Source organism: Meleagris gallopavo, chromosome 24 (assembly GCF_000146605.3).
Source record: "Meleagris gallopavo isolate NT-WF06-2002-E0010 breed Aviagen turkey brand Nicholas breeding stock chromosome 24, Turkey_5.1, whole genome shotgun sequence".
NCBI lineage: Eukaryota > Metazoa > Chordata > Aves > Galliformes > Phasianidae > Meleagris > Meleagris gallopavo.
The window spans coordinates 883124-896407 of NC_015034.2; the positions used below are offsets into that span (position 1 = coordinate 883124).

Sequence of the window (13284 nt, forward strand, 5' to 3'; positions counted from 1 at the left end):
TCTTACTTGAGTATTCTTGCAGCAGAACGGAAAGAAGCTTGAATGAAATAGTAAAGTTCAGTCCAGCAACATTCCACTGCAATGTGATTTGTAACAGAAAACCCAATGGTTGTGCAGAGGCACTGCTGCTCTGTGCAGTCCCTCCTGCACTCCTTCTCCTGCAGAACGCCTCATTAGACTCAATCGAGTGTGTGACACATGTTTGTCCTCCAGTAACTGCTGCAAAAACGCAAACACCACAAACCTGTTCTGTAGAATTGCTTCAAAGAATTGGTCATTCAAAACCTCCAGCACAAGCTGCACCAGGAGCTCATGAAATCTAGTAGGATTTATAATGCTATACATGTAGCTCCCCTGGGGGAAAAAAATCGTCTTCCAATAATTCTGGATTTTTTTTTAACATTAAAACCACGGAAGAAACCTCCAGGTAAATAAAACAGGCAGTAAGAGCGTCGGAATCACATTTCTAACTACCAGCTGAATTCCTCCAATGTGATGCTCCCAGAAGTAAACGGTGCTTGAACCAAGAACATGGAGGCAGATTAACAACGAGGGATTACGTCCCTTATTCTTTAATCCACAAATTTAACAGAATTGGAAAACAGGAAAGGAACAAACAGAGCAGAGTTGACTAACAGTACAAAACCTTATCAATTCTACTTTACATCTCATATGCTGCTATGTTATTTTGCTTTAGATCCTCCCTTTGACACAGTGCTGGAGGGAGAGCACAGGTATACGCTGCCAACAGAAGTATTTTTATTAAGTGCTTCAGAAAAAGAAGCTGATGGTATTGAGACACTCAAATAAACCAACCCAAGCCACCTTTAAGAATTATTCCAGTCTATAAATAGCAGCTTCCACATTCACATAACCCATGCGTTACACAAGGAACACGGAGTGCAAGTCCCATACAACATGATGCAAAGCAGTCCTGCTTTTAAAAGAGGAGAAAGCAAAGAAAAAGGCGCAGCATGAAGTAATGTCAGACAAGGGGTTTTGTGAGAGCTTTAATGGCACAAAATGTTTATAAGCTACAACTTATACATGTACTGTAAACTGTATAGAATGTTACAAAGTGCTAACTAATTTATGAGGAATGCATAATCACTTTGGCTCAGTTCACTCCAATATTTCAATAAATGTCAATTAAAAAATTTTGAGTTTCTTATGATCTTCAGCTTTCACTTTTTAAAACAGTAAATGTGTTCTGACTGCAGTTACATTACCTGCTGCATTTTCAATGTGTGAGTTTATGCAATCTTTAGTTGATCGTATTTACAAATATTGTAGGCCAGTTTTCAATGCATGTAAGAAAAATGAAGCCTGTTTTTTTTTTTTCCAAAACTGTAAACAGGTATAAAGCTTTTTAAACATCTACCTTAACAAAACCTCAACTATCAACAGCTGAAACCCCTTTTCAAATGAAATAGTCTGTTTCTGTTCCTTGTAAAACTAGAAGTTGTAGACTTTCATTCCAAGTTTATAGTAGGGCATCAATAAATATGCATCGTATCATGGTACAGTGATCATGGACTCATCCCTCAGCTGTAATCATTACCATTTTTTATTTCATGGCTCCTTCAAATATTATAAACTAAATGTTGATACTCCAGCCACAAGCTTGCAGTGTTACTTATCAGATATTCTAAGAAACATCTTCTAATTTAGAAAGGGGTAATTTTATTTTGTCAAAGGAAAGTATTCCCTACTCAGAAAAAATCTACTTTTTCCACTATTCCAATTTTGATACAAAACAAGGTGCTACAATTAGAACTGAAAGTGTATCAGCCTTTCCCCATCCCCTTTCCAGGACTACAAAGCTCTGCACTGGGTAGCACCTAAACCACCCTCACCACTTCCTCCTTACCTCCCCCACCTCTGGGTGAAACCCAACATCCACACTTGAAACAAAGATGCAGTTGTAGCAACTCGGGTGCCAGCAGCACTCCCAGCTACAAGCAGCAGCAGATGTCTTCAACAGAATGGCTGGACTGCTTTTACCCCGAAAGCATTCTCCAGCAGCATTCAGAAGTAGAGGATACAAATGAATGCAGGTTAGCAGTGGATTTATGCTCAGCTGTGCCTCTTCCTGGGAGCTAACTACGCCCTCTCAAACCAAACCTCAGTTGGGATTTAGCTGCTATGTAAGCTGGTCCAAGTGATCACTGCTGAATCAAATATTCAACTTCAGAAAATCTGATGCAAGCAAACAATCCAGGTGGCTGTTCTCTCCAAACCAGCTGACTGTATTTTCTTAATGTTTTCTACAAGTCAGACTACTAAAGTTTTTATTTAAATGAGATTTTTGCTAGCCTTAAAATTAGCATTGTTCCCTAAATACTTAGTATTAAAGTCTATGCCATATTTTTTATATATTCATATATATATATATAAAAGAGTATTCTATCCTTCAGAGTCATGCTACATGTTCTGAAATCCAATAAAATCTATTCAAGGACACAGACGTCCCAATGCTTTGTAACAATTTGGTACTAAAGCTTCACATTTTGAAAAGAAGTGTCACTGAAGGAGGACAAGGCTTAATGTTCCCTAAGGTAAAAGTTCAACACCATGAGCAAGGAGTCTACCTAACATGAGACATCACAAGCGACGTTCAGGTTCCGTGTGCCCCCGAAGGAGATTGTACAGTAAACAGTGAGAGAGGAATATTGAAAACTCATTTGCAAAAGACATTTCAGAGCCTTACAACCTCTGAATCTTTACACACCTGCAAGATTGTCCCCCTTGAAGACTGGTCAACCACTTCATCTTCTGAAACTGCCCCGTTATCGTAATTGTAAAATGGGTCCACGACAAACGGAATCATATCCTCTTACACAGAGTCTCACTACACCTACAGCTGCTGGGTTTTTCCTTAATTTAAAACTACATTTCATAGGAAGAGTTCACATTTAAAATTCTCCCTCAAGAAAACAAGTAAGGAAAAGAAAAAGCTTCTTCACATGCAAACAATGCATTTTTTCTAATCACTTCTAGGCATCAGACAGATTTCCTACAAGGAATAAGGAGCTGACTTCATAGAAAAGACAAAATTACAACAATTATCTAATATTAAAATATGCTGATGGATTTAGGTATTCTACTTTAAAACTTATGCAGTCTTTGCCTCCTGCAAATCAAATGGTGATAGCCAACGTAAGGGGGAGCATATAGGAAATTCCCCTGTGAGCTGATTTAAACCATGTTTTATTGCCAGGAATTTCTGAGTTTATTTCACAACCGGTTTGTTTTTCAAAAGCAGAATTCAATTTCACTCCAATCAATAATTTTCTTCAGAAGATACTTAATTTTATCACTATAACACAGTCAACATTTATACCATGCACAACTGCAATTTAAGTCAGGTTGCACTAAGGAGGCAACAGCATCACTGATAAAATTAAAACTTGCTGGTGGCATTTTGCATTGAGAGAAGCCCTTGCAACATATAGACAGTTGTAAACTCTGTTCAGCAACTCTGACGTGTCTTGCAGGCCAAGAGGCAAGGGAATGGGAGGAGAGAGGAAAAGAATGTGGATAGCAAAACACCTCAACAGAGTTCCAACACAATACTGAATTCCAGAATTAGCAAAAACCTGGATATGTAAAGAAAGGGTGAAGTCAGGGTCATGCTTAGAACGGTCTCAAGTCAAATGTACTAAACGAGACAGAAACACCTTCACAGGTCACGTGGGTTTCCAGGTTCTGCCCCCCGTCTTTCAGTAAGTGCTGGCTGAAGGTGTGGTCAGTCGTTTTCCGATGTAGATGCTGAAACAGAAAGTATACAGCACATCACAGCTCACAGGAATACCCCCTGCCTCGCACAGTTCTCATGCACTCTGCTATTCCGAGTTGTCTTTCAAGCTTGAGGTTCATCCAAGGACTTCATTTCTAAAATGACTTACGAGTGACACTGTCAGGTGAGCCCAGGACTGATGTTACCAGTGTTCAGTAAAAGCGGGCTGCTTACAGTTCCAAGCTCATCTGAAACACCCAGCCCAGGAGCTCTGATGCACTTTGTAGGCCACCTGTCTGAGGGGCTCTTGAAGAGCTCAGCAACACTCCCTGATGATATTATAGCAAAACAAAGTATTGCTATAACAATAAGCACTGAGACCTACAGAAACGTGGGCCTCTGACATTCAGATTCAGGCACATTTCACAACTCATGCATTCAACATTTCACACTTAAGCACTAGTACAACTATCTTACAGTATACTCTCATAGATTCTATCCTCCTAATTTACTCAATGCACGCCTTTCCCTCCTTCACAAAAGAATATAAGATGGATAAACGTGTTAGAACTTAAGCTCAGAAATTCAGATTTCGCAGGCATGGAAAACACTGCTGAGCAAATCAGCAGCTGATCTCACAGGACACATCCAGAATTTCATGCATCAAGCATTCAAACCTTTATATTTGCTAATATCAGAGAACTACAGCATTAGACAGAAAATGCACCATACAGAGATCTTCAGCAGCCAGTATTTGTACACTGTGGTTTTGTGATGGTTAATAAACATTGCAGCAGCTTTCCACCTGCTCTTACTTTCCCTACACAACCTCAAGTATTTGAGAACGCATGGATAACCAAATGGTACATGTTGTAATTGCAAAGGTTATCTGCAAATTCATGATAATCCATGCATTTTCAGTATAAGAAACTTGACTATCATTGCTGCAACGTTTTCCTGCATTTAAAAACAAAAGCAAAAGGGCAATTCTCTTGAGCAAGGTGCAACAACACTCGAGTTACTCCAGACAAAGCCCTTTTCAGCAAGCACCCAACATTCAAGTAAAGCAGAAAATCAAAGCCAGATGCAAAAAGTTGAAGTGAGAATGAGGTTAATACTTACCCTAGTCCCAAAGCCAAAACATGAGATATGAACAGAGATGGAATGAAAACCTTAAGAAATTCTGCAGAGAAAATGCCACCTTTCTTCATTGCTCCACTTTTCCTCATACTTAAAGACACTGAACGTTTAGGATGTCTGAAATGAAATTCCCTGAAAGAAAAGGGGGAGGAGAGAAAAAAATTCAACACTTTCTTCTTGTTGCCTTTTTTTATTGCACACATGTGCACAGACCTCTGCAGAAACTTTTTTTTTTTTTTTTAAAGTACAAAGAGCTGCAGATCAAAGCAAGAGATCCCTTACAGAGTAGGGGACCAAAGAGAAAAATAGGAGGTATTGTGAAGAGACCACTTACATAGACAGTATAGAGACAAAGGGAGCAGTAGTGAAGAGAGGGAAGTCAGAGAGATGGATGGGATTTGTTAGCAAGAGCCTCATTTTTTGTTCCAAAGAGATACAGAAGTCTGCCAGATACAGACAGCATCCTCTACTTTAATAAAAATGCTTTGCATCCAAGGTTCTCAATGTTTACCTCCAGCGGATGAACATTATATATTTTACACAGAAAGAAAAAAGGTACAGAGAATTTGTGAGACTTGCTCAAAGCTCTTCCATTCAATAACCCAGAACGAAATCCCATTAATACCAGCTCCAAGCAACCAAGTCTCCCAGTAATTCTGCAAAGAAACCTTGTAATCAACTTGCCACAGATTCAGGTTACTTTCAGCAAAAGGCAATTCTGATGTTATTATGATTTGCAAACTTCACTGCCCCAACTTTTTGTAGCCTCCCTAAAGAAAACTCTTTTTTCCAGAGATGGTCTCATTTGCAGACAGAATAAGTGCTTCTGAGTGAGTCTCACGGTTCTTCCCTCCTCCATACAGAGGAACTCTAGGGAACCTGCTTTAGCAGGGAGGTTGCACTAGATGATCTCCAGAGGTCCCTTCCAACCCACACAGTTCTGTAAAATTCATTTTACAAAGTTTAACTCACTTGGGAGGAATGTTTTCAGGCCTACTCGACCAGTCTGACACCCAGTCAGCACTTTTCTTCAACACTTCCAACTCTTTCTCTCCTTCTACTGCTTCTTCTTCAGACTGAAAACACACGAGACAAACTGTAACAGCCAGTTAGCTCCTGCTCATGGCATTCAGTTGAGAGCAACAACAGGGCTAAACTGATAAGCACCAAATGGCAGCACCTGATAAATAAGCAAGTGTTCTCAGGCTACCCTCTATTTAAAAGAGATTTCACCGTTCTAAAAGAAGGCATTGCAGACGTCAGCATGTCACTAATTATGTTATTACATCTAGGAGCCCAACATCACAGTAAGTTGGGTTTTTTGCACATGGATCTTGTTGTTTGGGTATTTTTGTTTGGGTTTTTTTGTTGTTTGTTTAATGATAATTGTAACTAAACACAGTTTTTACAAAAAAAAAACCAACAATTTCATGACATTTGATTTAAAGCATACAGAATGTAGATAAAGCACAGAAAGGCAAAATAAAAATGCTTCAAAAACAATACATGGAAGGTCTTAAAGGAGGTACTTAAAATTATTGTTACATGCAAGCAGGGGACTCTCGTGGGTGCACCTCAGGTGCAGAAGGGAAAGTCAAGCACTCAGCTGCCTTCACCCAAGGAGTTAACATTACATTATTTGATATAAGAAAAAAAAAAAGTTAGCAAAAAGGACCAGAGAATTTAGAAGAATAAGACACATGACTTTTAAGGTAAGTGGGAACCATGTTAAAAGTAATCAAATTCAACAAAATAGAGATGGCAGACCTAGCCAGCAACTTCATTCAGAGAGCTCTGGCTCTCTGCAGGGCTCCAGGCTCCAGTGCTACTCTTTGGCCAGATCTTAGACACAATTAAATGCAAGGTTTCATTCTTCCAGAATTGCTTTCTTATGCTGCTGAAGACAGCAAATTCCATTTCATTAGCAAACTAACTCCGGCATCAGTCTCCTCTCACTCTGCACTATGCAGACTGCTCACTATCTTGTGAGCTGGTTGATTCTTACAGCCATCCATCGGGGTCCCAAAATGAAAAACCTGCTGGAAAGCAGTAGTTTAATGGATTTCTTTTGACGGGTAAAATATGTAGTATTAAAGACCTTCTGAGGTGACAGAAAACTCGCTCTGCCCTTCAGGTACTCCAGGATCGACCTATGCATGATTTATATGCACAACACCTACAACTTTAACATATTTCTCACAGTTAATTGATTTAAAATGTTAAATACCTGAGAACTACTGTCTTTACTTGTGTGCATTTCCACATCAAATGTTATCTGTCCATCTTCTTGAGGTGAAGGGCTAAAGAAAAATTGATTTCATTATGTCACTTTTGTCACACTGTATTGTCAGCTGAAGAATAATTAGCATTAATAGCATCTCAGCTCAATCATTTCCACACGTGCTTCTGCACACTATTCAAATGACAGGCTACAGTCACAATCACCAGGATAAGAATGTCTTCAAAAAACCTTTGCTTTCCCCCCCACCCCCTTTTTTTTTTAAATAATCCCACCTCTCTCAGCAGGACTGACTGCCATTCCACAGAATTTGGACTGAAAATACTAAACTACTGGCAGTTAAGAAAACAAGCTAGTTCCTTATAAACAGTTTCTTACCTCTTTGTTGATTTTCTATTAAAGCAAGAGTTCTGTTTTAAATATTGTATGAAGTGTCTTCAAAGATTGCCTACTACGGTCTGTAATTAAATCAGGCCTAACTAATTTTAAATATCTTTTATTACTGATCAGCTACTTAATGTGTACAGTAGACAAGAGAGTTCAACAGACAGCCATCATTCAGAACATCCATAGGAGACATAAGCAGATGAATATATAATATTTCATATCCTAAATGGTTTATGACAATGTAAAATTTAACTGTAGTGTAGATGCAACGGCTGCTCCTAGAGTCCATGGCTTTCTGTAACAGTGACTGTAACAGTGAAATGATTTATTTGATAGTCAAGAGAAAGCAAGTGCTCCAAATGCTGGGGCATGTCACACTTAAGCTGCAGAAAAAACATCACCTTCAATTAACAACTACAGGATTAAAGCCTGCAAACAACAGAATGCAGGACAGCAAGCGTTCACTTACCTGTCACAGTGGGAACTGCCTCTTGAACTGCTCTGTCCCGATTCATGCTGGGCATCCAGAAGAATTTTCTCCATGTCTCCATTGTGGATGGAGGATGATGATGGGACGTGCTCCAGCCCTCCGTTTTTCCCATTGCCATTGTCATTGCTATTGCCATTGCCGTTCATCTGCAACTCCACCCAGGAACCTGTTGGGCAAGCCAGACATCATTTCATTAAAGGCAGTGAAGCTAAAACCACGTCAAGTTTATCAACTGCACACAGAAAAAGGGCCCTGAACGTGGTGAATTCAGATAACACACACTGTGCTGGGAAAAAGCTCATAAACACGTACTGAAGACAAGGCCGATGTGTTTCTTCCTTGCATAAAAAAGCCACCTCTGAAATGTTATGTTGCTTCCTACCTCTGGAGCTGGGCACACCAACTGTCCCCCACCTCCCCACATATCACATTTCTCCCTACAGTTTGAAGTTTCCATTACCTGTGTATCACCCAACTACACTGATCACTCCCCTTTCCCTGTTCTACTCCCATGTTCCTTTTTCAAAGGAAATTCTATTCAGCCCGTTTCCATACAATTCCCCAACCTACAATTTTATACTATCCTTCTTCCTTCCACTTCCAAAGGTCCTCATTTCCAAACCAGCCTCCGACTTCACATTTACTTACACAGAAGTCACACCATAAAAAAGATCCCATACAGCCCCAGACCCACAACACAGCTGAGGGTTGATGCCCATCAAGTCCGAGCCCAGCCAGCCCCGCAGGGCCACCCAGAGCTGCTGCCAGCACCACATCAGGCAGCTGCTGAACATCTGTGTAAGATCTCACACCTTCCTGGGCAATCCCTGCTCAGCCACCCCCTCAATAAAGAAATGCTTCCTGAGATTGAGATGGAACTTCTTCTTGTGTTCCTGCTGCAATTTAATGTGCAGGTTAACTAAACAAAAAAAGTGTTTACCACCATGTTCCCAAGAGCCGTGTTTCAATTTGCACCACTCAGTGTCCCGAGGGGTAAAGGTAAAACAGATCTCCACCCTTCAATCTGTTGCAAATATTTAAATACATTCCTTATCTGACTGCAGCCCCAACCTCCTCATTAAGATATAGCCAAGAGTCTATGACTACACGGCCACAGAAGATCTCTTGGCCTGACACAGCTGACAACTGACAGATTTCTCTTGCAGTCACCACCTCAATTTCTGAATTTCGCACTGCATTTACCCATGCTATAGAATTCTGTCCTTTAGCTATGTTCCAAGGCTCTGTGTAAGAAAACACTTGCAGTTAGAACCTTCTGGTGTTCCATTTTGTCAGTTTTGTTAGGAAAGCTGCAAGGTCTTCAGACACTGCTGCTGTTAAAGCCTCTTCAACTGCATTAATAACCTTATAAAGTAGTCTTGCATTTGATGCAGCCACCGTTTCAAATACTTGATTAAAAACTGAGCTGCAAACACAATGAACTACTTGAAACATCATCAGAACATCAAGAACACACAGCATTAATTCCATCATCTCTAAAGTTTCTGTGTCCTCCCAAAGAGGTCACAGCAGTTCCTGAACATAAATACTGCTTCTGTTTAATGCTGCACAGCACATGGAGCATAAATAGCGCTTTCCTGTGAGGAGATCCTGATTAGGGAGAGCAAAGATCTCTGTTTCTCACAAGTATCACGCCTTCAGTGCAACATTATTCCCCATTATCAGTGAGACAATGATTTCACACCTATATTATAACACCACTGACACTACCCGAGGGTGAATGGTTTATCACTGAGGTAAAAACAGTCAAAAAGAAAGAGAAAATGAAGCCTAAAAATACAAACATAGCGGCTGAAATGACTTCTTAGAATTACCTGCATTGGTTCAAAACTTCAACACTGGCTTCTTGTCTTATGAAATGCACCTTTAAGGGCTCCATTGGTTTTAACAGCCAAGCTCCAGCTCTGTGAACTCCTCAGTGACACAGGAAGGAGCATATGACCAAGTTCACAGATTATCAGCTTGTTTTTGTCAACCTGGAATAGTTTATCCATGGTATCAGTTACTAACACACCGCTGTACATCACGCTCTGCCGAGTCCCGGCGGTTTACAGCCTGTTTTCCCCACGCCGTGTTCACAAGCAAGGAATCTGGGCGTGCACAGAGCTTACACTCAATTACACCGTGCCCAACCAACCCCAGGAGATACTGGGCTGCTTCAATCAGCCTCCAGACAGCCCTGCGCAGCACTGGGTTTCACGGAGGTTTTATTGCTGTTCAGTCTGGACTGACAAAACTCGCTGTTTATCTCAAACGTGCTGCAGCCACGCCAGGCAGAGCAGCGAAATTAGCTGTGAGCACAGAGCCCCAGCGCGCCGAGCAGTGGTTTACATGACCAGCAGCACGTTCCCTGTCTGACCTCACTTTTAATGAATCAAAACACACTCACGGAAGCCTAATCTGACATCAAGCCACAACACGCCACATCCTCCCACTGGGAACTGCAGCCAGCAAACCCTGCAGCCTCTCGGAGCCACGCAGGGACGGCAGCCTCTGCCTGCGGAGCAGCAGCAGCAGGAAACACTGCAGGGCAACCCGGGCTGTCGATCACCCACAGAGTGCCCAATTTACTGCATTTCCCATCGGGTTCAGCTGGAGGTACGGCAGACCTCGGCACTCTCACGCGAGCCATCGATGGAGCCTCCTCAGTTTGTTTCCTCCTCCCTTCCGAAATCACAAAATTTGGGAAAAAAATAAAAAAATCCAGAGCCTGTTTATAAAAACGGTATTTCTCTCCCAAATTCTGTATACTCTGGCCATCTCTAATGCAAATTATGTCATTATGAATGAATACATACAAAATTTTTGTAGCTATTTATGAAGAAATTAACCACGTTGCACGCTTAGTGTTTTTCTGAAGAATTTCAATATTTGTGAAAAAGTGACAAAGTTTTTTTCATAAGTTTGGTAGGAAACAGCATTCAGATCGTGTTCTTAAGAGAAAAGCCAGCAGAAATACCTGTTAGCCATTTCATACCAGGCCTCTGGTTAATGTAAATTGCACTATCATAAGGAGTTACACCTCCTTACTTTTCTTCTCTAAGAGCCAGGCTGACATACTTTCTTGCCCAAGTAGAAATAATTAAAATAATTGAAGTGTGGAGTATTTGCTCCCCATTTCTACTGCACTGCAGCCAATCCAGCAGGACCCCACGCAGTCAGGGGGAGCCCACAGTGTGCCGACCAGCCCAGGGTCAGCTTTAACAAGGACTTACGCAGAAGCATTAAGTCGGTTCACAGGCAAGCCCTCCCAAATCCTGTTGCAAAACTGAAGCATCAACAGGCTGGCACCTGGCGTGCAGCCACCCTGCACACATAGCTTTCATTAAATAGAGAAATCCAGAGTATTTTCAGGTATGTGCATATGCAGAAATAAAAGCAGTAAACAGCTCACGAGTCTGAGCCATGATCAACCTGAATAAACTAAGAAACAGCAGTTCTTACAAAGAAGTACAACATTATCAAGGAAAAAAAAAAAGAAAAAAGAAAAGCAAGCTGTTCAGACTCCCACAGCAGTAATTATTAAGCAAGTTTTCCATGACAGAGCTAGATGGGCTCCTGCCTGAGGTGGGACTGATGCCTTGTCAATATGTAACAGAGTCCTATAATAATTAAAATGGAAGAAGCATCTAGGATTCCCAGTAAGCTTTTTTCGTTTTCTTTTCGGTGAACCCAACAAAGCTAAGATTCAGTTACCAGTTTTATTCCCAGGTCTTCTGCCCTTCGATTCAACTGCTTGGAGATCTCTGAATGAAAGGCCTTAAACACGCACAAATGACACACAGAGCAAAATGAATAGAAGTCTAAACTCATTAGCCTGAAAAGGGACACTGAAAAGCTTATATAATGGCAGAAAATGCACCTATAACACCAAAGCATTGTGGAGCACTGAACATCTGAAAGCAGGACTAAAGCCATGTGCTTTGGTTGCACTCGTTTTGTTCACCAAGCACAGATTATTGAGCATTTCCTCTCATACCTTGTGCTCACCACCTCCAGTAATCACACTGATTTTGCTAAGCCTTTATGCACTGACCCAGCAGCAAGATCTACGTGGGCAGATCCAGCCTGGGCTTACAGTGCTCATCCCTCGTGGTTCCCATCTTACAGCTGATTAATGTGTTTCACAGAGTAACTGAATGTACCAGCAGAAAACAGCGTGGAAACACTGAAGTACAGAAGCAGAGATGGCAATTTATAAATGAAGCATCAACACATCAAGATAGAATCATAGAATCCTAGAGTGAAAAGGCCCACAGCGCTCATCCAGTCCCAACCCCCTGCTGTGTGCAGGTCCCCAACCAGCAGCCCAGGCTGCCCTGAGCCACATCCAGCCTGGCCTTGGATGCCTGCAGGGATGGGGCATCCACAGCCTCCTTGGGCGACCTGTTCCAGTGCCTCACCACCCTCTGCATGAAAAACTTCCTCCTAATATCCGACCTAAACCTCCCCTGTCTCAGTTTAAAACCATTCCCCTTGTCCTATCACCACCCACCCTCACAAACAGCCGTTCTCCCTCCTGTTTATCCGCTCTTTTCAAGTACTGGTAGGCCACACTGAGGTCTCCACTCTGCAAATTTAAGCCATCACAACTGTTATTTAGCAACCCTGAATAACTGGGAAGAAATACCCGTTTTGCACAGGTGGGCACAAACTGCACTCCTTATCACAAGGCGTAACACCACCATCACACAACAGCAGCGTTACGAGACAGCCGCCGTTTATTCCTTATTGCAATTCTCAGCGAGTGACAAGAGCTCAGCCAACCCCTGCATCTCATCGTCGGTTTGACTCCATCATAAACCCCGAGGGGACGGTTGATCACTGACACCATTTATCCGGCTCTTCACCCGGGCCATCCTCAGCACTCACACCGAGGCCGCAGTTTCGCACACGGGATAAGCGCCGCCAGCTGAGCACCGGAGCCCACGGGCAGCGCAGGCAGGGATGCTCCAGGTGAGCGTTATCCCGGGAACAAAAGGATGCAGCGAGCAGCTGACACAGATGCCGGATATAGAGGAAAACAGCTCACGTCAGCGGTATCGACTCAGTCACTGAATAAACTCATTCCCACAGCCGCGCTCCTCCCCCCGCCGTGCCGTGTCCCCATCTTAGCTCCTGAATAAACTCAGTTCAACCACAGCACAAAGCCTCTCCGCTCCCCTCGGCTTCGCCCCGTTCAGCGCAGCCCCTCCGGCCGCACGTCGGCCCAGACCCCGACACCCTGAGCTCCTCGCGGCTCCCATCCCTGCCCCCCTCAGCCCGCCC

General features: G+C 42.4%; 1 protein-coding gene across 1 annotated transcript; it reads right to left on the reverse strand.

Moving 5' to 3' along the window:
• Window positions 1-542: 542 nt before the first annotated feature.
• On the reverse strand, window positions 543-8161 carry BNIP3L (BCL2 interacting protein 3 like). The gene is made up of 5 exons (XM_019622612.2): window positions 7975-8161; window positions 7107-7179; window positions 5852-5955; window positions 4862-5011; window positions 543-3771 (listed from the first exon to the last, which is right to left on the reverse strand). Exons 1-5 carry the CDS (start codon window positions 8139-8141, stop codon window positions 3723-3725), a joined length of 543 nt encoding a protein of 180 aa, XP_019478157.1. The 5' UTR covers window positions 8142-8161; the 3' UTR covers window positions 543-3722.
• Between the last annotated feature and the right edge of the window lie 5123 nt (window positions 8162-13284).

Bases quoted from the DNA above. Each gene is read 5' to 3' on its own strand.
- BNIP3L (XM_019622612.2), bottom strand. From the start codon at position 8,141: ATGAACGGCAATGGCAATAGCAATGACAATGGCAATGGGAAAAACGGA. The intron at 7,180-7,974 runs GTAAGTGAACGC...ATTTTTCTTTAG, and splicing joins GGCAGTTCCCACTGTGACAG to CCCTTCACCTCAAGAAGATG. The intron at 5,956-7,106 runs GTATTTAACATT...GTGTGTTTTCAG, and splicing joins GTAAAGACAGTAGTTCTCAG to TCTGAAGAAGAAGCAGTAGA.